The following is a 23,105-nucleotide window of genomic DNA, read 5'->3' on the forward strand; positions in this document are numbered from 1 at the left end:
ACGATTATTGTGTTACTTTAGGGTACATGGGTTCCTTAAAGTTTAGGTAGAATTGGAGGCTCCATCTCCTCATGTTGACTTCCCAACATGACGCACTGAACACCAGTACTTTGCAGCAACTTCTTGCCCCTCCGCGTGTCTCCGTCAGTCTGGCCGTCAGACTGACGTGCAAGGCTTTATATAAACTCGGCTCAAGTCAAGTCGCCTACACGTTCGAGTCACCACAACCACCATTTATGAAATAGCTACCTACAAAAAACACAACGTAATTAATGCAATGTTTCATTATGATGTTTAGTATGAAATGGATTAAATTCTTAATTAAGTCTTATAAACTATAGTATAAATCTAAAAATAAACCTTTAAAAATTGTTTTTGTATTAAAATTAAATTTTTGAAGAAAAAAACTAACAATTTTATCTATCTTGTTCATGTTGATTAATTTCTGCTTGAAGATATTCAACAGCTGCCAAGTCATTACGATTAATATTAAATATCTAGACGTTTCTCGATAATTGCTACCCGCTCTTCAACATTGGTATCCGCGAGTTAAAAATCTCCAAGGCATAAGTAATCTTCTCCATTGCTTTACATACATTATTGGTGACGATCACGAATTGTTCTGTGACATGTTGTTGGATAAAATTTTTAGCATCTCCGCCATTTCATTCTTCATGATATTCCGCTAAGAACGTTCAGTGATATACTCAAGTTTTTCACAATCTTTGGCACATGCTGTGGTATTATAACGTAAGGTGATATTGTCGTTGGAGCCTCCTGGCGACGGGATGATGTTATCAAGAGGACTCTGGTCAGAAGAACGCAACAGGATATTACTGTTGTCCGACTTTGTCGTGTTAGTGCAACCGTACTTACCTTTGGCGTTCTTGCACCCGACGCACTTACGTTGAGACTTTGTTGAAATTGTAATCGTTTGAAAAACAATTCGTATGGATAGATTTAACTCTTCGTAAACAAGCATATCACTAGTTAATCAACGGTGACAAGTTATTGTAACATACATGGTTGGGTAGTTGTTAAAAATTGACTCCAGTTCAATTATGGCAATTAAAACAATTTATATTTATAATGGTGGTTGGTGGGAGACTCTTAAGAAACGTCCTAAGATGGACAAAGAGTCACATATATAATGGTGGTTGGTGGGAGACTCTTGAAAGACGTCCTCACATGGACAAAGAGTCACATATATAATGGTGGTTGGTGGGAGACTCTTGAAAGACGTCCTCACATGGACAAAGAGTCACATATATAATGGTGGTTGGTGGGAGACTCTGATGAAATGTTCTAAGATGGACAAAGTGTCACATATATAATGGTGGTTGGTGGGAGACTCTTAAAAGACGTCCTCACATGGACAAAGAGTCACATATATAATGGTGGATGGCGGGAGACTCTTACAGGAACGTCCTAAGGAGGAGAAAGTGTCACACATAATTGTACTAATGATAATTGGTGGACTGACCAATTATTCATAAAGAAAACTTGTGTTGACTCAATCGTGGTGGGGATAAGACTTGAGCTTATATAAACCCTTGCTCGTCATTCTGACCATCAGTCTGAAGCAGATACTCGGAGGAACAAGACGTGGCTACATGTAAGTGACTATTGATTTTTTATTAATTAATTTTTTAATCAAAGCTTTAATATCTGACTCTTACAGTATAGTCCTAGAGGAGACAAAGAGTCACATAAATGATGGTGGTTGGTGGGAGACTCTTATAGGATCCTACTAAGGAGAACAAAGAGTCAAATATATAATGGGGGTTGGAGAGCGACTCTTAAGGAACGTTCAAAGAGTCATATATATAATGGTGGTTGGTGGGAGAATCTTAAGAAACGTTAGATTTTGAGTAGGCTAAACTATAGGACCTACATAAAAATGATGTATGTAAGAATTGTAGCCTTTTAAGTGTGCTAAATAAAAGTCCGGAATAGCATATATGTATATAATTCTGACCAATAGTTTGGAAGATATCAATTGATTAAAAAAACTACGCGCATCCGAAAAATGCTACTGCGGCGCGCGGCTGCACGGAATTAAAGGCACGCTAAGATGTATTAGTTCGTTAATTTTCAATTTGAATACCGATTTTGATAATTCTTTCTTTGTTTAAAGGATGAGAGGTTATCCGCTGCATTCTAAATTAGTTTTGAATTGAAGTACACACATATTAAATAGGGAAATCCTTTTCTTTGTCTTATTTCCGTCCTCATATGAATTAAGGAAATTTGTAATCGAACTTCAAATTCACTATAAAACCAGAATTTTTTTTTAATGTTCATGTTTTTGGGTTATTTGAAGTAAAACGCCGATTGTTAGTTTGACAATTTTAATAATGGTTATTTTGAAATCAACTTGAAAATAACACTTTACATATGTACACTCACGTCTATTCGAGTGCGCCCGCGTTCCTAGTCGCGCAGGCGCGATGGAATCACCGCCGGTTGAGGTGCATTCCTAGGGACGCGCTGATGGCACTTAAGGGCGCGTTCTGAAGAGGTTTGCGTTATAATGATACAATATATATTCTGTCATTTTCTGAATTATCTTTTTTATTTGCCAGCTAATAAACAAGTCTTTCATTTAATATAATTAATATAATATGTATAAATATGTGTCGAACTTTATTCCTTGATATTAGCAATAAAGAAACTATTCATTTAAATTTAATTTTAATTACATTAATAATACAATAAATATATCTACAATTTTATGTTGACAATATTTTTGTCATACATTCTTTCTAAAATACGCACTGAAAAATAACAAATTATAAGAAAAAAATATATTACTTAAATAAAGGTTATATAATGTTTATCACTGAATGTAAGAAAAAACAAAATTATCAACTTTCATTTGTATTAAAGTACTATAAATTACCGGATTCGATCAAATCTTTCAGCTTAAACTTCTGAATCTTTCCGGACGCGGTCTTCGGGAAATCGTTCGTAATTTTCAAGACCCTCGGTATTTTGAACTTTGCAATATGTCCGCTGCAGAATTTTCTCACGTCATCGAGTGTGACGGTAGCGCCATCTCTAGTTCTCAGCACAGCGCATAGTTCTTCTCCTAATCTCTCGTCAGAAATTCCAACAACCTGGAAAAAAAAATGATTCCTGTTATTTTTATTCACGTAATTCTTCGAATGCCGGCACGATTTTAGTCGCTAAGCGGCTTACGCAATTAGTGTTAGAGGGATTCAACGTTGGGTATACAGAGTGCACGCAATGCAATTCTCGCAAAGCAATACAATATTAGTTCCGAATGTTAATTACGTTGCCTTGTGTACGAAGGGCCTAAGGATTCAATGAAAGAACTAAATAAAGTTTACTATAAGACAATCTACTGTACTATTATAACCACATAACAGTATAAACAGTATATCCTAAAAGGAATTTGGAATAACTCATATGAAAATCAATTAACCTGGCTCTCAATAACATCTGGATGCGTGTTTAGGAGGTCCTCTATCTCTTTGGGTGCTATGTTCTCTCCGCCACGCACTATTATTTCTTTCAGTCGGCCAACCACGCGCCCGTATCCGTCTGGGGATACAGTAAACTTATCTCTGCAAAAAAATGTTTATAGCATTCATTAAGTTAACAAAAATTAGCAAAAACTGATAAAATCATATCAAGATGGACCGATGATCTGGTCAAGGTTGCGGGAGTATCATGGATGCGGGTGGCACAGGACCGATCATCGTGGCGATCTTTGGGGGAGGCCTATGCCCGCAGTGGGCGTTACGAGGCTGAATGGATGGATGGATGAAGTAAATGTAAAATTAATGTGGCGATTGTAGAAGTGGAAGCCAGGCGGTGGAGGTATTATTGAAAAGTAAATGTTACAAATGTGTTTAAACTAAGCGGATCTATTTTATGAATAACGTTAGTAACATAGTAAACAGATATATTTTTAAAAATCAATTAATCGCTTTTTGGACATAGCAGGTTTGATTAGGCTATTGTCCTGCTTCTCACTAAGGTTGGTAACGCAAAAGTGTTGTTGATTCAACATCAGTCATAGTAGTCTTACCCGGTACTTAACCAGCCATCCTTAGTTAAAGTGTTCTTCGTCTTCTCCGGTTCGTCCCAGTAGCCGATCATAGTATTGTAACCTCGCACGAGCAATTCACCAGGAGCGCCGAATGGAACTGTTTTACCATCTTCGTCTACTACCTATAAATTTCGTCAACATTAATAAAATTATTACGTTCTTTCGTTCATTTCCATTCCTCCAGTTTCCTTTAATAGATGATTATGTTTGATTATAATTGTTATGGATAACGTCACGAATCGTAAGTCAGTACGGTTGTAATTAATTTATCATTGTATATATTTTGCCAAAAACTAAAACAAAATTGATCTCGGTCTAAGGTACCCTCTTGTTTGTTCCCATAGGTATTAAAAGAATTAGTAGGTTATTGTTATACTATTATATTGAATGACTACCAACTATTACAAACAAATAAAAGTAACAAAAAAGAGAAAGACGAAAATGGTAAATGACTATCGTCCGCGTTAACTACTAACTTGCGACGCGGACGCGGTCGGTGGTTGTGTTGAGAGGAGTCAGTCGGAGAATCTGTTCATTTTCACAATTCAATATACACATGAGCAAGCGTAACATATTAAATGTTACCTTAACTTCCACGTGATCTTGTATGTAGCCGACTGTGTCTGCAACTAGGTCGATGTCATCTCCGGGTTTGGACTGGAACACGCTCGCTGTGGTCTCCGTCATGCCATACAAGGCCTGTGGAACGACAGTTAATAACATTTAAAGGGATTATTCGCGAGCGCTTAACAATAAGTTCGCTCTTGCGAAGTCCTTGTGTTGTAGTGTCACTAAATTTCAGTCAAGTTTGTGAAGTAATTCGTTACACGTGAAATTTTTATAGGCTTGCTCTAAGAAAAACACTTCAACACCGTTGTTAATAATAAAAAATTGAGAGAAAACTTTAGAGGATTTTTTCAACAGATTGTTTAAACGGCTTTGGAACTTACCAGAACCGAATCTGCTTTGAGATATTTGTGCATGTCTCTAATGAGCTGCGGCGAGCAGGGCGCGCCGGCCGCGAGTGCCATGCGCAGGCGCAGGGGAAGGTCGCCACGCTCGCGGATCTGGGATATCATGTCTACGTACATTGTGGGAGTACCCGTCACAGCTGTACATCTGTAATGGTGAACAGATAATTTGGAAATTACTGTCTGCCACAGAGCAGAAGTTTGTTCGCGGATAAGCATACAAACGTGTAATAATAAAAATCATACATGTTATTGGTTATTTCAAAATGCAGACCGAAAGATGAAACATATAGGTATAGTCGAATTCAAAAGAAATCAGAAATTATAATAAACCTCTCTAATAATTTTTACCTTTATAAGGCTGTATTCATAGAATTACTAAGAACAAACATGCTCGTATCAATTTAAACATTAAAACTCACAAAATAAATACTTAAACAAAAAATGACTTTGTCACTCAGTAACTAACATTTGTAAATATAATTTCTCATTTACATTGAATTCAACTTTACATATCTGCATAATTATTTTGAAGGTACTGAAAAAAATTAATTAAACGAAACCTGTATTTTAAAATTAAACACTCCATAAGTTGCCAGTCCATATCATAAGGTAAGCAGCAACTCTGCCTTAATTTAAATACCGTTATAAAAAAGAACTATTTAAAAACGATTAATAGATCATTAATTAGTGCATCAAAAGTGCAGTCAAGTGCAGTTTCCAAGCGAAATACTAGTACAAAAACATAATTTTATTCTTTTGATTATCTTTCGCGAGGACTAAGTTAACTTATGTCGGCGGTGAATAATTAATATTTACTTCTCAGCAAGCAGAGCATTGATGTTTGCAGGTATATTGTACACGGGCGCGGCCAGCACCAGCGTCGCGCCGTGTCTCAGTGCGGCCAACGTTGTCACCACTGATCCAAGAGCGTGGAAGAGTGGTACCTGAATACAATCAGATTAATTTTACGACCCTATTTTTCCAATGTATAATCATTCCTTGAACAACATTTCGGCAAATTTTATGTGTTTGTCAAAATTAAGTGGTGTACGATAATCGTGATAGAACAAGTTTGACAAAAATATTGTCGTTTGCAAAATTCTGTCAGAATACCATAAAATAAATTTTTGCCATTAAAGTTATAAACTGTATGATTGTTAATAAACTAATTTTCAATTTCCTTATCATTTCAAATTTTGAATTAAATTTAGCTACGAACCTGTACACAAATTTTCTGGTTATCTTCATCAAAACCGTTTCGTCTCCCGACAAAGTAGGTGTTATTAACGACTCCTAAATGCGAGTCTAAAGCTGCTTTGGGATCTCCTGTAATTACATTAGATTATTATATTAGAGGTGATTTTATAAATCTTTTAGGAAGGAGTTTTCTGTAAGTTTTCACTGCTAGAATAGACATAAAACAGAGATGTCAAGTTTTGGTACATGTTTTTCGATCGATATGAAGTATGATGAGAGAAGGTTGATGATGATGACCTTGACTTTATTACCTCTAAAACCCACCCGTGGTCCCCGACGTGAAGTGGATGATGCTGCCATCTTCCGGTTTGATTTCGCTCTGGTACTTTGACACTTGGTTGGTTTCATTTCTCAGTAGTGAGTCAAATGTAAATACACCGCTAAAACATATAAGAATTATATTTGTAATTTAGACTGCGTTATAGAAAATAACATTAAAATTCGGAAATTGTATAAAACTAAATTTTGTTTAAAACAATTTTAAATAACACGCAGGTTAAAATTTTGGATAAAGCTTCTCAAATCATTTCATTTACTTACTCTAATTTATCCTTTTCTAAACTGATGATTGTATTTAAGTCAGGAAACTGTTTAGATATGAGTGCACCAGGTTTGGAGCCGTCTAATTCAGGTATGATATGTTTCAAGCTGTTGTAATAATCCCTATTGTTGACAGAATTTCCGATAATGAGTCCCTTCATACCAGTTTTCTTTAAACAGAAGCTTAGCTCTGATTTCTCGTAAACTGGATTTATAAAGACCTGGAACAATCATTTAATACGCAGCATTTTACAGGTATTCCAAAAAAAATAATTAAATCCAATAAAAATGGATTTCGTTATCTCAAGCTTTTCTTATCATATCTATTAATAATTTTAACACTTTAAATTGTCATCCGATAAATGTTATCAAATAACTACGCGAGAATTGGGAACGAAAGATATATAATTTTATGAGTTTGCTTATAATTATTTTCTTCTAGAAAGAATTATGAAAAGTTACGGAGGTAATCCGTTGATGATACCGAATAAAATATTGGGATCTTACTACATTAAATAAAAAAGCTGAATTTAACGTTAAATAGATATACAATTTGTATTTTTGATTGTAATTTGAAATAAACAAAACCTTTCAATTAGTACAAACCGATATTAATCCAACTCGCGCCGCGGCCAAGACTGTGACAATCCAAGCCGCCATATTGTGAGTCCATATTCCCAATCTGTCCCCTTTGTTGAAACCATTCTCTCTCAGTGTACATCCTAAAGAGTCAGCCTGGGGACAACGAATATACTTTGATTAAAGTACTCATTGATTGCAACAGAAATTCGGTCCAAAACGCAGTAGCTATTTCGTTTCCTTTGGAAAATTAAAATCTGATTTCATTTAACATTCATGTTTGGATTTTCTCATTGGTTTTTTTTAATTACTCGAAAAATTAATTACACTATCTTTCATTTGTTTTGTGACGTTTGTATTGATACATATTCTTGTCTCTATTTTTTTTAAAGACATTAGGTATCAATACATGTTGATCTATGTTTACATCGTTATATCTAGGTAAATTAATAATCATTTTATCTACCTGAGTTAATAACTCTGCGTAGGTTAGAGTTAAATCTTCATGTATAGACCGAATGGCGATTCTATTCGGATACTTATTTGCGCTTTCAGCTAGTACTTCGCCAAGCGTTGCAATAGTCAGAGGTTCAGATCCTGGATTGTGGAGGTAGCTCGCATTCGGGTCTGATTGTAGGAGACGAGTTTGGCTGTTGACAAGAAAACAAATGAATGACCGAACTCAAGGACGTTAATTTTTCATATTGGTGAAATGCTATTTGACATTCAATGTAAAGGAGGCAGCGAATTTAATTATATGACTGTAAACTGCCGTAACAACTGTAAAAACTTATCATCGCATCAGTTCATCGCACTCATTCTCTTTAAAAGAACAGAGACAATGATATATTTTTATACAAGTTTTGGAATTCATGGTATTTTGCAGTTTCAATATTATGTGAACCCATTTGGAATGTTCTAATCAATCATTCAATCATTTCTGTGTTGTAATTTGACCTTTGCTTGTGGTCACTATAGATTATAATTTCTTTATCTTATACTAGCTTTTACCAGCGACTCCGTCCGCGCGGAATAAAAAAAAAATAGAAAACGGGGTAAAAATTATCCTATGTCCGTTTCCTGGTTATAAGCTACATGCCCACCAATTTTCAGTCAAATCGATTTAGCCGTTCTTGAGTTATAAATAGTGTAACTAACACGACTTTCTTTTATACATATAGATTTGCTTGATGATAGTGTTATCAGGTTTTTATGACCAGTAAGTTATACCTACGTATTGAAATTAATGCTTCTATTGTTTGTAAATGTAAATGAATAACCAAACTCCTCAGTTGTTAATTTCTGCGAACGATAATTTTTGGGTATTTTTAACTCATTTTCATTTGAATTATTTATTGAACCAATTTTATTGCGCTTTAACTCTCCTTTATTATACGTTATCATTGTCTTTGATAAGCGACGTTAAATACATGGAAAATAATTTAATATTTTTATACCACTGTCAGCTGTGATAATAGAATTAGGTAGATAAAATTACTAAAACATTTGCTAATATTTTGATGTTTTAATTAAAGTATCGAATAAAGCTATATATTTATATTTTGACATCTCTTGTGGTAGTTGACATCTCTACATTTGTGTTTTTCTGAATTTAATAAATTCGGCTGCACTCCGTTAACAATTATTATTCATGCTTATAGGATAATTTTACAATTAAACTAGTTGTCGCCCGCGACTCATCCGAGCGGAACTAAAAAAAATAATAATTTAAAAGTAGTCTTTGTGTTGTTCCAGACTATGTTCTACATGCCGTTCCAATACCATCAAGATCCGTTGAGCTGTTCCGGAGATACGTTCTAACATCCATCCATACATTTTCTCATCAGTATTGATTATTATTATTAATCCATAACTTATAAGATTGTAAAGTAAGTTTCTTTATTATCGATCCAAAAATACTAGATTAAAAAATGTTTTTTTTTTTTTATATCAAAAGGTGGCAAACGAGCCACCTGGATTCGCCGAAATAGCGAGACGACCGTTGCTATTAGACATCCGCAAATGCAGATGCGTTGCCTACCTTTAATCAACGGAGAAGGGGACGCACATAAAGAGGATATTTCTCCTTCCTATGCGTCCCCTACTCCGCCAAATCCACTTCCGCTTCCCATCCCTTCCTAATAAGAAAAAGGTGGGAATGGAAAGAGGACTAAAATTAGGCCTCCGGCACCACACTCATCAGACGAAACGTGGAATTGTTTACACTTCACGCCTGTCTTCTGTGTGGTCGTGGTAAATCACCGGTCGACCCGACCAATTCGTGCACCCAACAAATATTGGTGTTGCGGGATCTACCACTGTTAAATAAATTATATATTTTATTTATTAGACTCGATGTATTTACTCATTTTATGATAATCATTCATAGGTTTTACTCAAAAATGTTTTTCAACATTAATAAAAAATAATTCAAAATAAATTGTACATAGAGTGTGTAGCCATAATTTAAAATTATAGATGTTTTTGAGATCATTGCACTTTACTGGGTCACTTGTATCTTTCGTATACAAAACACCAGAAACCGGTCTTTTGGTGCTTGATATTTTTTTTACTCATGGAGTTGAGTTGCATCAAAGTTAATTTACATAACTTATAAGAACTAGTTTATGTTATTGTTTAATTCTTGTTTTTATTTAAATCAAATCAATATAAAAAAAAGAAAAAAAATTCTAGTTAAAACGTGTATTACTAATTTAACCAGAAAATCAGAAGTACTCGTAGTATTAGTTAATGTTTACTACATGTAATATTATAGGTATAACTACTATTACCATCAGATTGTAACATAGAATATATTGCATTCAACAAAAACATTCAGAACTCATTCAAATGTAGTTGTCACTTCTGGTTTTTAATTGATTAACCAGTTTATAAATCCAGTTTGACTACAAATTGTCATTAGCATAAGTAAATTACAGCTACGTGTACTGATTTTTATTATTTAAAACAAGTTTATTTATCATAAGTTTCTGTAATCATCATCATATTGTTATCTCTGTTCTGTAAAAGATAATGAGAGGGGTGACGATATATCTTATATAAGAATTATGGTTAAACAAAACAACGATTAGTTAAATAAATTATGCGTAAATCGATGAAAATGCGTTCTTATTTCAAACATTAGTGTTATAATTTTTTGAAATATTTATGGCCAGTTAAATGTATAAATTAGAGATCACCTACCGATATGTATGTCTCAGGGTAATCCTGTTTGCTAGTATAGCAGCGCGTTTTGTAAACATCTTTCAACAGACAAGTGCACAACCGAACAAACAGGGCGACAGAAACAGACTGGTCTGTTTGTAAGTAAAACGTGTTGTGACTGATAATGAATGAATAATGCAGTGGTTAATTACATGTATAATACTTATGACATTGCAAAGATTAAGTTTAAGAATGGTAAATAATGATGATTATCATTATTTCATATAAAAATGGACTTACGACTAAAACCGAAGACAAATGTCATTCTTGAATCATTTAACAAGTCACATATATAATGGTAATGGATGAAAAAAGTAATGGACTCGAATATACTTCTATGCCTATTATATGGCTCCCAAACTTGGCTATTTAATCGATATACGATTCCCAAAATACGATCTTGCCAAAGAGCGATGGAGAGAAGCATCTTAGGCATTAAACTTATTGATAAACAAAACAGTCAATCTATTGATGACACGTGATGCGCAAAGGACAACAGATGGACAAAGCAAGCAACCCTATGGTCTGGTCCGGTAAAAGGCGTGAGAACGAGAGGACGACCCAAAACCCGATGGTCAGACGACATAATAAAAGTAGCAGGAAAATCCTGGTGGAAAACGGCAACAGATAGGGAAAATGGAGAAAAATGGAGGAGGCCTATACCCAACAGGGGTCATGACTGTTTCTTTAATAAAACTTGTTAGTTTTAATAAAGGCTAATTAATTAATATATAATGGTGGTTGGTGGGCGATTCTTACAGGATCGTCTTAAGGAGGATAAAGAATTGGCTGGATTTTTTGAACACCTATATGTTTTAACACAGCATCAATATATGTCAACAATTTTTATAACATATTGCACGTATTAACATAGTATAATTAGATGTTATTAACTCTATTGATTAATTTCAGATCTTGGTTTGAGATTGGATTACGTTCAAATAAAGGAACCCTTGATTTATATACAATTTTAATGATGTACATGAATACTACATTATAATAAAAAAATATTTATATACAATTTTACCATATAAGTATTGACAATATCATCACAGTTCCATTTCATAAGTACGTTTTAGGTTTAAAGATCTTTATTTCTCATAAAAAACACAATGTTTCACTTACAATGAGAAAAATAAAAAAAGAAGTATATATAACATACAGGCTTGCGGGTTAATACGTAATATCGATACAGAATACAGGATTAATATAAAACAAAATAAACCTTAACACAACTATAGAAAAGAATCTAAATTGACAGGAATTACAAAGTTATATATGTAGATAATATTGAGAGATTAATTACAGTTCAGCGATGATATATGATTTAAGTTTATTTTTGAAAACATTAATACTGTTACAATTCTTTATCTCGTCCGGCAGTTTGTTAAACATTTGAACGCCTTCGAACAAAATAGTTTTATTTCCATAGTTAGTTCGCGGAGTAATTGATTTTAATTTGTGTTTGTTACGTAAGTTATGTTTGTTATCTCTTTTTTCGAGTTTAATGTTAGACTTAATGTTTTTATTTGTTATGTTCATTATGAGAGTACAGGTTTTAAATTTAAACATTTTAGTGACATTAAGTAGTTTTGTTTTGTTATAAAGTTCATTAGTTGGAGTTCGGTAATCAAAATGATATAATACCTTTATAATTTTATTCTGTGTTCTTTGTAATGAAAGTAAATTAGTCGATGCTGCTGATCCCCAGATTTCTATTAAGTACTCAATATGCGATTTTACTAGAGAATTATATATAACTGTCTTAACTCTTTTAGGGATACAGTGAGCTGCTTTGTAAAGAGCTCCTAGGACTGCTTTTAATTTTGACTTAATCGTTTCTATATGCGGCTTCCATGTTAGTTTGTCATCTATTACTAACCCTAAATACTTTTCTTCATATGATCTTTGAAGAGTGTCATTATTTATTTTGGGGGGAACAAAATCTGGTATGGGCTTATTTTTTGCTGTTAATATTATAAAAGACGTTTTCTTTATATTTATTGTTAACAAATTATTTAGGAACCATTCATTAAGTCTGTCTAAATCGTTTTGAGCATCCGTTAATAGAGTATCAAAAGAATTACCATAGTAGAATAGGCATGTGTCATCCGCATATAGCGTAAGATGGCCTGTGAGACCTATTGTATTAATATTGTTCATGTAAATCAAAAACAACAGTGGACCTAATATTGATCCTTGTGGAATACCAAAATCATTCAATTCCCGAATTGAACTTTTAGAATTACCGATTTTAACGATCTGCTTCCTATTCTTAAGATAACTTGTTAACATTTTGAGGGCTGTTCCAGTAACACCGAGTTTACTTAATTTGATTAATAGCTTTTGGTGACTAACAGTGTCAAATGCTTTTTTTAAGTCAATAAATATACCTAATACATAGTCTTTTTTGTCAATATGCATTTTGATTTTGGTGATTAGATCAACCGCTGCTGTAATTGTACTAGATTGAGGACGAAAACCGTATTGTTCATCAATTAAAAAATTATTATCAATAAGGTAAGTATTTAGGCGTTTGTAAATAACTTTCTCAAAAATTTTCGAAATAATGGGCAGAACCGAGACTGGTCTATAGTTACTGGGGTCAGCTCTGTTACCTGATTTATAAATAGGGCTTACTTTGGCAATCTTAAGAGAATTTGGGAATGACCCTATCTCTAAACATTTATTGATCGAATTTACCAACGGTTCAGCAATAACATTTTTCAGACATTTTAGTGATTTAGTGCTGATCCCGTCTACCCCAGTGCTTGTATTATTGTCTAAATTATTAATAATGGAAATGACTTCTTTTGAACTACAAGGATGGAATTCACTTAATTCAACTTTATGCAGGTAGTCTACTCCATCCGCTACAGTATTAGTTTTGTGATATTTTTGAGGTATTTTATTTGCTAGTTCTGTGCCAACTGACGAGAAAAAAGTATTAAACGCACTACATATTTCATCGCCGTCCACAATTTCTTTAGAATTAAATATTAACTTAGGTACAATATTATTATCCTTAAACTTATTTATTGCCAAACTATTGATAACCTCCCACATCTTTTTTGGTTGATTAGTATAATTACTAAATAATCGAAAGTAATATTCTTCTTTACAGGTTTTGATGAGAGTATGGACTTGCTTTTGTGCACGAGAATATGCCTTCTTCAGATCTTCATTTTGTGGATTTTGCCTAAGTTGCCGGTTCAGATCATTTCTCACATTTATAGTATCGATTATGTTTTTGTTGATCCAATCATTTCGGGGTAAATTATTATATTTGAATTTATCTATCTTACAATCGTCTATTATTTTTAAAATTGATTTCTCTAAAACATCATAATTATCAATAGTGTGTATATCATTTGCTTGTGAGCCACTTTGGAGAAGTTTATCATAATTAATCGCCTTATAATGTATTTTTTGTGGTTTAGGCGGTGCCCATTTGCCTATTTCAAGATATTGCTGCTTGTGGTCTGACAAAGATGACTCAATAATCGACATGCTAAAAGAGTGATTGTCTACATTTGTACAAATATGGTCTATGATAGTCTTCGTCTTGTCCGTGGCGCGGGTACAGTAGTCTGAGTCTATTTTATTTAGTATTTCATATCCACTCTCTGTTATGGCTTTTACATATTTCGTGACGTAATTGTCCTTTTTTAATAAATCTATATTGAAGTCGCCGAAGACAACTGCCCTTTTTCGTTTCTCTAATTGTGATGTGTATATGTCCAAAAAATTATCCATCGCTGCATCACCGTCAGGCTTATATATCACTCCAATATTCAGACATAACTTGCTAGTATATATCCATAAGTAATGGTTGCCATTATCATAAATATCCTCAGTTACTTCAAAATGTATATTTTTATGAACATAAATGGAGACACCGCCACCTCCTTTGTCTTTCCTGTAGTTGTAGACGTGTGAGTAATTAGGTAGATCGTATATTTTGGCCTCTTGGTCCGATGTAATGTGGGTTTCTGTGAAGATTAGGAAGTGAGTTGTCTTTGGTATTGATTTTATTATGCAGTTTATTTCATCAAATTTCCTATTTGTTCTAATACTTCTCAAATTGGCATAAAAGAAGCGGAGTGATGACGGATTATGGCTAAGGTTTTCATATTTAATTGCTAGATGATGACTTATCTTTTCATTATGTTGTGGTATTCGTTTTTTGACTGTTGAGTTATAATCTTTGGTGTTCCTTTTACATATTTTATAATAAGGTTCTGTTCACCCTCTTGTTGGCGTGTCAGCAGTTCCTCTTTAAGTTTAGACAGATATGTGCGCTGCTTATACGTCTGATCCGAGTGTATTTTAAATTCAGTTTGTTTACTCTTATTGCGAAGGATTAGAAGAGCGACATCTGCATTTTCAAAACATACCTTCAAAGGTCGTGGTTTCTGTGGATTATATTTGCCAATCCTGAATATTTTTATTGGCGGACTGTAACTATCCACTATTTTATTGATTATTTTGCATACTTCATTCTTATCGTACTCTGATCTATCACCTGAACTTTTAAGAGAGGACTCCGGAACATTAAAAATAATTATATTTTTCTGTTTAGTAATTCGCTCCTGACATTCAAAAATCATTTCTTCATAAAAATTTGTAGATATGTTTGAGTGTGTAGGTGAGGAAGATTGGAGACTTTTTATTTTTAGTTCATTTTTTTTACATAGAAATTTTAAGTTATCTATGTCTTTTTTCATTATTTCTTGATCCTCTATTATTTTATCTGTACATATTTTTATACCAACCAATTGTTCTTTAATTTCGTTCATGTCTTGTCGTATACTAGCCACGCTTTCATTTTGTATTGTAGAAAATTTTGTCAGAAAAGATCTCATTTCCTTTTTTAAACTTTCAAATTCTTCCTTCATTCTAAGGTCAGGCTCCGATTCCTTACGCTTACGAAACGTGATTTGCGGCTTATCCATGATTTTACCACCCTCACTAGATTTTGTCAAGTCAGGTTGCGATCCGCCACATTTACTTGTTGATCCCAGTAAACTCATTTTGATATGGTATAAACAAAAATGCACTTTAACGCTAATCGTTTGAAGTTAAGTTAGATTAGCACTAATTGAGTCGCAGCGATGAGCCATTCAATAGATTCTTTTGTTCACCGACGGCGGCTGAAGTAGTAAACAACTCGACAGTAAATAGTTTTAAGTCTTATCACGTAATCTCACTAAATTAGTTACTAACACTTACACATTAAGGTCTTTTTTCGATTGGCACTTATTTTATATTTTCTTTAATAATTTGTGTTTATTAGACGCGTCTAGCCCGCAAGCCGGCCACAACGCAACGTTTTGAATATGAGAAAGACAAAATTATTTACATTCATTTAAAACAGTCCTATAATTTACCGGATTCGATTAAATCTCTCAGCTTAAACTTCTGAATCTTTCCGGATGCGGTCTTCGGGAAATTGTCCGTTATTTTCAAGACCCGCGGTATTTTGAACTTTGCAATATGTCCGCTGCAGAATTTTCTCACGTCATCGAGTGTGACGGTAGCGCCATCTCGTGTTCTCAGAACAGCGCATAGTTCTTCTCCCAATCTCTCGTCAGAGATTGCAATAACCTGTAAAACAAAAAAGATTGATTCCTATTATTTGTATTCGTGTTATTTCACTGAGAAAACTTTAAAATTTCAAATACAACTTCACGTGATCGATTTACATGTTGAAGTCTAAGGCCCTTCGTACAGAAGGCGAATCGGTTAACCGAGATGGCGAAGCTAATCTATACAGTTGACATTTAGTCGCTATATCTGCTACCTAATAGACGATTCGCGTCGACGATTCAACGTTGTATGTACGGAGTGAGCGCAACGCGATTCTCGCGACGCAATACAATATTAGTTTCGAATGTTAATTACGTTGCCTTGTGTACGAAGGGCCTAAGGATTCAATGAAAGAACTAAATAAAGTTTACTATAAGACAATCTACTGTACTATTATAACCACATAACAGTATAGACAGTATATCCTAAAAGGAATTTGGAATAACTCATATGAAAATCAATTAACCTGGCTCTCAATAACATCTGGATGCGTGTTCAGGAGGTCCTCTATCTCTTTGGGCGCTATGTTCTCTCCGCCACGCACTATTATGTCCTTCAGCCGACCAACCACGCGCCCGTATCCGTCGGGGGATATAGTAAACTTATCTCTGCAAAAAAATGTTTATAGCATTCATTAAGTTTGTTAATTAATACAATCTCAATAAAACTGATAAAGATATAAATGAATGTAATATTGAGGTGGTGATTTTAGAAGGTGAAGCCAGGTGAAGGTGTACTTGGAAATCAAATGTCGCACACACAGATTTTAGGACATAAAAAAATTACTCGCTTTCTGGTCACATCTGGATTGTGTAGGTTAATGTTCTGCTTATCGCTAAGGACTGATGGAAATACATATGTCTATTTCGCTCTGAAGCCACTGCTAAGTGTTGCTATCGACGATTCTGGCTTATGTCTAAATAAACCTTAAGGTTGGTAATGAAAAGTGTTTATTGATGCGATATTAATCATAAAAATCTCACCCGGTACTTAACCAGCCGTCCTCGGATATAGTGTTCTTCGTCTTCTCCGGTTCGTCCCAGTAGCCGATCATTGTGTTGTAACCTCGCACGAGCAATTCACCAGGGGCGCCGAATGGAACTGTTTTACCATCTTCGTCTACTACCTATAAATTTCGTAAACATTAATAAAATTATTACGTTCTTTCCTTCATTTCCATTCCGTCCATTTCATTCCATTCATGCCATTTTGATTATGTTTGATTATAACTATTATGGATGACGTCACGCGTCGAAGGTCAGTAGGGTTGACAAAACAGCGACTCCGTCCGCGCGGAATTAAAGCACCTAACACGTAGCCAATGTGTTCTTCCAGACTATGTTCTACATCTACATCTGTGCCAAATTTAATCAAGATCCGCTTAGCCGTTCCGTAGATACCTTCAAACAAATATCCATCTAAACTTTCGCATTTATAATATTATAATAGTAAGATTTATTAAATAACTACCAAATATTACTAATAAATAAAAGTAAGAAAAAGGACTGAAAGAAGAAAATCGTAAATTCGTCTGCGTTAACTAACAGTACTGAGCAAACTAGCGGCACGGACGTGGTCGCTGGTTGTGGTGAGAGGACTCCTCTCCCCACAACCAGAGAATTTGTTGTTGTTCATGTTCATAGTTACATAAACACATAAGCACATGATTTTAAGTGTTACCTTAACTTCCACGTGATCTTGTATGTAGCCGACGGTATCTGCGACTACGTCGATGTCATCTCCGGGTTTGGACTGGAATACGCTCGCTGTGGACTCCGTCATGCCATACAAGGCCTGTGGAACGTTGATTAACCACATTTTAAGGGATTATTGCGTTGTTTTTTGGTTAATATATCAATGGGCAGCGGTCGCTTTACATAAGGTTCACTCTTGCTAGGTTCTTCTACATAATGTTACCAGGTGTGTCAGTGAATTTTAGTCAAGTGTTTGAAGAAATTCATTACACGTGAAAGATATAACTTTTATAGTAGGCTAGTTCTAAGAAAAACAATTTTTGTTGACAATACTTGTTTGACAATGAAGGAGTATGCAGATTTGAAACTTAATACAGTTGTTAACAATCTAAAGTTTAGAACTTACGAGCACAGAGTCTGTTTTAAGATATTTATGCATGTCTCTAATGAGTTGCGGCGAGCAGGGCGCGCCAGCCGTGAGAGCCATGCGCAGGCGCAGAGGAAGGTCGCCGCGCTCTCGGACCTGGGATATCATGTCTACATACATTGTGGGAGTACCCGTCACAGCTGTACATCTGTAATGGTGAACAGATGGCTCAATAATTTTGATTTAGGCAGGTGAATTAGGACGTTAGTGTCTGTCACAGGGGAATTTTGTTCACGGATAAGTACGTAAAAGTGTAAAAATAATAATTATACTTGTAATGGGTTATTTTCAAATACAGACGTAAAGATGATACATTTAGTTGAGTTCGATGGAAATCAGAATTTTACCTTTATTCATAGACTCACTATGAACAGTCGTTTTCGTATCAATTTAAACATTAAAACTTTCCAAAATTAATACATAGACAACAAATGACTTTGTCACTCAGTAACATTTGTAAATGTTATGTCATTTCCATTGAATTCGAATTTGCATAATAATCATTACAAAATCTTGTAGGTACTGAAAAAATTGTATTAAACGAAACATGAATTTTAGCAATTGAAATTATTTTTTTATTATTCAGTTTTTATGTACATACATACAAGGAACTATAAATAAATTAAGCTAGTGACTTTTATAATAATCGACTTGAAAAAGTCATTTGAATGTTACCCATAATTTTGAAAGTCATAGAATATTTTCATAAGCATGTTATTTACTCCATAAGTTGCCAGTCCCTAAATATCATAAGGTAAGCAGTAACTCTGCCTTAATTTAAATATCTTTAAAAAAAGAACTATTCAAAAACGATTAATAGATCCTTAATTAATGCATCAAAAGTGCAGGCAAATGCAGTTTCCAAGCGAAACACTACTACAAAAACAAAATTTTATTCTTTCAAGAGAACTAAGTAAACTAATGTCGGCGGTGAAAACTCATGTTAGTAGAAAAATAATTAATAATTACTTCTCAACAAGCAGAGCATTGATGTTTGCAGGTACATTGTACACGGGCGCGGCCAGCACCAGCGTCGCGCCGTGTCTCAGTCCGGCCAAGGTTGTCCCCACAGATCCCAGGCCATGGAAGAGTGGTACCTGAATACAGATTAAATTTACTACCTTATTTTTCAATAAAAATTTTGTAAAATTTTACGTGTTAGCCAAAATTACGTGGTTTACGATATTCGTGACAAAAATACTGTCGTTTCCAAAATTCTGTCAGAAGGCGATAGAATCAATCATGGAAATTATTCTTCATGAAAATGTTAAATTAATGAAATCTTAATAAACAAATTATCAATTTCCTTATCATTTCAAATTTTGAATTAAATTTAGCTACGAACCATTACACAAATTTTCTGGTTATCTTTATCATAACCGTTTCGTTTTCCAATAAAGTAGGCGTTATTTACGACTCCTAAATGCGAGTCTAAAGCTGCTTTGGGATCTCCTGTAATTATATTACAATATATTGGATTATTATCTTAGAGGTGATTTAACCGAACTTTTGGGAAGGAGTTTTTTGTGAGTTTTCACTGCTAGAACATGTTTTTCAGCTGTTGAAACCAACTGTTAAATTGAGGATCCACCATGTGTTTTTCTATTGATATGAAGTACTAATTAATTAATGATTGATAATGATGAATATGACTTTACTACCTCTAAAACCTACCCGTGGTCCCCGAGGTGAAGTGGATGATGCTGCCGTCTTCCGGTTTGATTTCGCTCTCATACTTTGACACTTGGTTGGTTTCGTTTTCCAGTAGCGAGTCGAATGTAAATACCCCGCTATAACATATAATTGTAATTTAGACTGAATTTTTAATTTTATAAAACTAAGTTTCGTTCTTATGCACAAAAAAACCAAAACGAATTTAAATAACACGCAGGCTTAAATTTTGGATAAAGCTTCTCAAATCTTCTTATCTACTCACTTTAATTTCTCCTTTTCTAAACTGATGATTGTATTTAAGTCAGGAAACTGTTTAGATATGAGTGCACCAGGTTTGGAGCCGTCTAATTCAGGTATGATATGTTTCAAGCTGTTGTAATAATCCCTATTGTTGACAGAATTTCCGATAATGAGTCCCTTCATACCAGTTTTCTTTAAACAGAAGCTTAGCTCTGATTTCTCGTAAACTGGATTTATACAGACCTGAAACAATTCGCAGCATATTACAAAGATTCCAAAAATTAAATCCATTAAAAATGGATTTCTTTATCTCAAGCTTTTCTTATTGTATCTTTTAATATCGGAATAAAGATATAGTTTCATAAGTTTGCTTATAAATATAATTATTTTCTTCCAGAATGAATAATGAAAAGTTACGGAGGTAATCCGTTGATGATACCGAAAATAATATTGGGATCTTACTACATTAAATAAAAAAGCTGAATTTAACGTTAAATAGATATCAAATTTGTATTTTTGATTGTAATTTAAAATAAAGAAAACGTTTCGATTAGTACAAACCGATATTAATCCAACTCGCGCCGCGGCCAAGACTGTGACAATCCAAGCCGCCATGTTATGAGTCCATATTCCTAATCTGTCCCCTTTGTTGAAACCATTCGCTCTCAGTGTACATCCTAAAGAGTCAGCCTGGGGACAACGAATATTACATTTCCTTTGGTAAATTAAAATCTGATTTCATTTAATATTCATGTTTGGATTTTCTCAATGGATTTTAATTTAATTACTCGAAAATTTAATTATACTATCTTTCATTTGTTTTCTGTTTTTGTTCTATTAATGTTTAAGTTAAAATGGTAAAAGTATTTCTTTTTTTTTTTCATTGTGGGTTCCGTTCTTTGTGACGTTAGTATTGACATTGTTGTCTCTATTTTTTTAAGGAGACTATAAGGGAGGACATTAGGTAGCAATACATGTTGCACTATGGTTACATCGTTATAGGTAAATTAATTTTATCTACCTGAGTTAATAACTCTTCGTAGGTTAGAGTTAAATCTTCATGTATAGATCGAACAGCGATTCTGTTCGGATACTTATTTGCGCTTTCTGCTAGTACTTCTCCAAGCGTTGCAATAGTTAGAGGTTCAGATCCTGGATTGTGGAGGTAGCTCGCATTCGGGTCTGATTGTAGGAGACGAGTTTGGCTGTTGACAAGAAAACAAATGAATAACCGAACTCGAGTTCGTTTATTTCACATGTTGGTGAAATGCAAAGCTAACTCGTTAATCCATTAATCGTTAATTAACGAAGTTAACATTTTGCTTAACGGATTAACCTTTAAGTTAACTTCAAAAAGTGTTAACGCTTTTTTTAACTTCCGTTAAACTTAACTTCCGTTAGTTTAGTCCGTTAATCGTTACATTAGAAACTCGGAACTTGGAATGTTCTACACTCATTTTGGTGTTGTAATTTGACCTTTGCTTATGGTAATTACAGATTATAATTTCTTTATCTTATATTTGCTTGATGATAGTGTTATCAGGTTTTTATGGCCAGTAAGTTATACCTACGTATTGAAACTAATGCTTCTAGTGTTTGTTAATGTAAATGAATAACCAAACTCCTAAGTTGTTAATTTCTGCGATCGATGAATTTTTGGGAATTTTTAACTAATTTTCATTTGAATTATATATTGAACCAATTTTACTGTGCTTTGACTCTCCATTATTATACACTAGCCGTCGCCGCGACTCCATCCGCGCGGAATTAAAAAAAGTAATAAGTAGATTATGTGTTCTTCCAGAACACTTACAGGATATAGATAGTCATACATCTGTGCTAAATTTCATCAAGATCCGTTGAGCCGTTTCGGTAATATCTTCAAACAAACATCCATTCACAATTATAATATTAGTAAGATTTTCATTGTCTTTGATAAGCAACATTGTACACATGGAAAATAATGTAATTTATTTTTTATACCACTGTCAGCTGTGATAATAGAGTTAAGTAGATAATAATAACTAAAACATTTGATAATATATGTTTCAATTAAAGTATCGAATAAAGCTATATATTTATATACTCGTAGGTAGTTGACATCTCTTGTGCGTTTTTTCTGAATTTAATAAATTCGGCTGCACTCCGTTAATGTTGGTAACAATTATTATTCAAGTTTATAGAATAATTTTATAATAACACAAGCTGTCGGCGACGACTCCGTCCGAGCGGAACTAAAAAAATATATTTTAAAAGTAGTGTTCTTCCAGACTATATTTTACATCTTCCGAATTTAATCGAGATTCGTTGAGCTGTTACAGAGATACAGTCAAACAAACATCCATCCATCAGGCCATACATTTTCTCATAAGTATTGATTATAACTCTGTACTGATTTCTATTATTTAAAACAAGTTTATGAATCGTTTGTTTCTGTGTTCAAAATCCTTGCTTAAAATATTTTGTTATCATTTTTCTGTCAAAGATAATGAGTGGGACAACGATATATTTTATATAGGAATTTTGGTTAAACAAAACAACGATTAGATAATTAAATTATAATTAAATCGATGAAAAAGCGTTCTTGTTTCAAACATTAGTGTTTTAATTTTTTTCTTTATTAAAATATTTATGGCCAGTTTAATGCATAAATCGGAGATCACTTACCGATATGTATGTCTCAGGGTAATCCTGTTTGCTAGTATAGCAGCGCGTTTTGTAAACATCTTTCAACAGACGAGCGCACAAACGGACAAACAGAGCGACAGAATCAGACTGGTCTGTTTGTAAGTAAAACGTGTTGGGACTGATAATGAACGAATAATGTA

At 33.9% G+C, this 23,105-nt stretch overlaps 2 protein-coding genes across 2 annotated transcripts; both read right to left on the minus strand.

Annotated features, from left to right (window-relative positions):
• Positions 1-2,891: 2,891 nt before the first annotated feature.
• On the minus strand, positions 2,892-10,773 carry LOC106710062 (medium-chain acyl-CoA ligase ACSF2, mitochondrial). The gene is made up of 12 exons (XM_045678495.1): positions 10,633-10,773; positions 7,895-8,078; positions 7,456-7,584; positions 6,850-7,070; positions 6,574-6,689; positions 6,272-6,378; positions 5,869-5,996; positions 5,029-5,197; positions 4,664-4,777; positions 4,058-4,200; positions 3,449-3,590; positions 2,892-3,119 (listed from the first exon to the last, which is right to left on the minus strand). The coding sequence occupies exons 1-12, from the start codon at positions 10,689-10,691 to the stop codon at positions 2,892-2,894; spliced, it is 1,740 nt and encodes a 579-aa protein (XP_045534451.1). The 5' UTR covers positions 10,692-10,773.
• A 5,259-nt stretch (positions 10,774-16,032) lies between these two features.
• LOC106710063 (medium-chain acyl-CoA ligase ACSF2, mitochondrial) lies at positions 16,033-23,105 on the minus strand. The gene is made up of 12 exons (XM_014502036.2): positions 22,945-23,105; positions 21,299-21,482; positions 20,839-20,967; positions 20,300-20,520; positions 20,038-20,153; positions 19,709-19,815; positions 19,333-19,460; positions 18,343-18,511; positions 17,923-18,036; positions 17,226-17,368; positions 16,709-16,850; positions 16,033-16,260 (listed from the first exon to the last, which is right to left on the minus strand). The coding sequence occupies exons 1-12, from the start codon at positions 23,001-23,003 to the stop codon at positions 16,033-16,035; spliced, it is 1,740 nt and encodes a 579-aa protein (XP_014357522.2). The 5' UTR covers positions 23,004-23,105.

This window comes from Papilio machaon, chromosome 7, assembly GCF_912999745.1.
Source record: "Papilio machaon chromosome 7, ilPapMach1.1, whole genome shotgun sequence".
Classification (NCBI taxonomy): Eukaryota; Metazoa; Arthropoda; class Insecta; order Lepidoptera; family Papilionidae; genus Papilio; species Papilio machaon.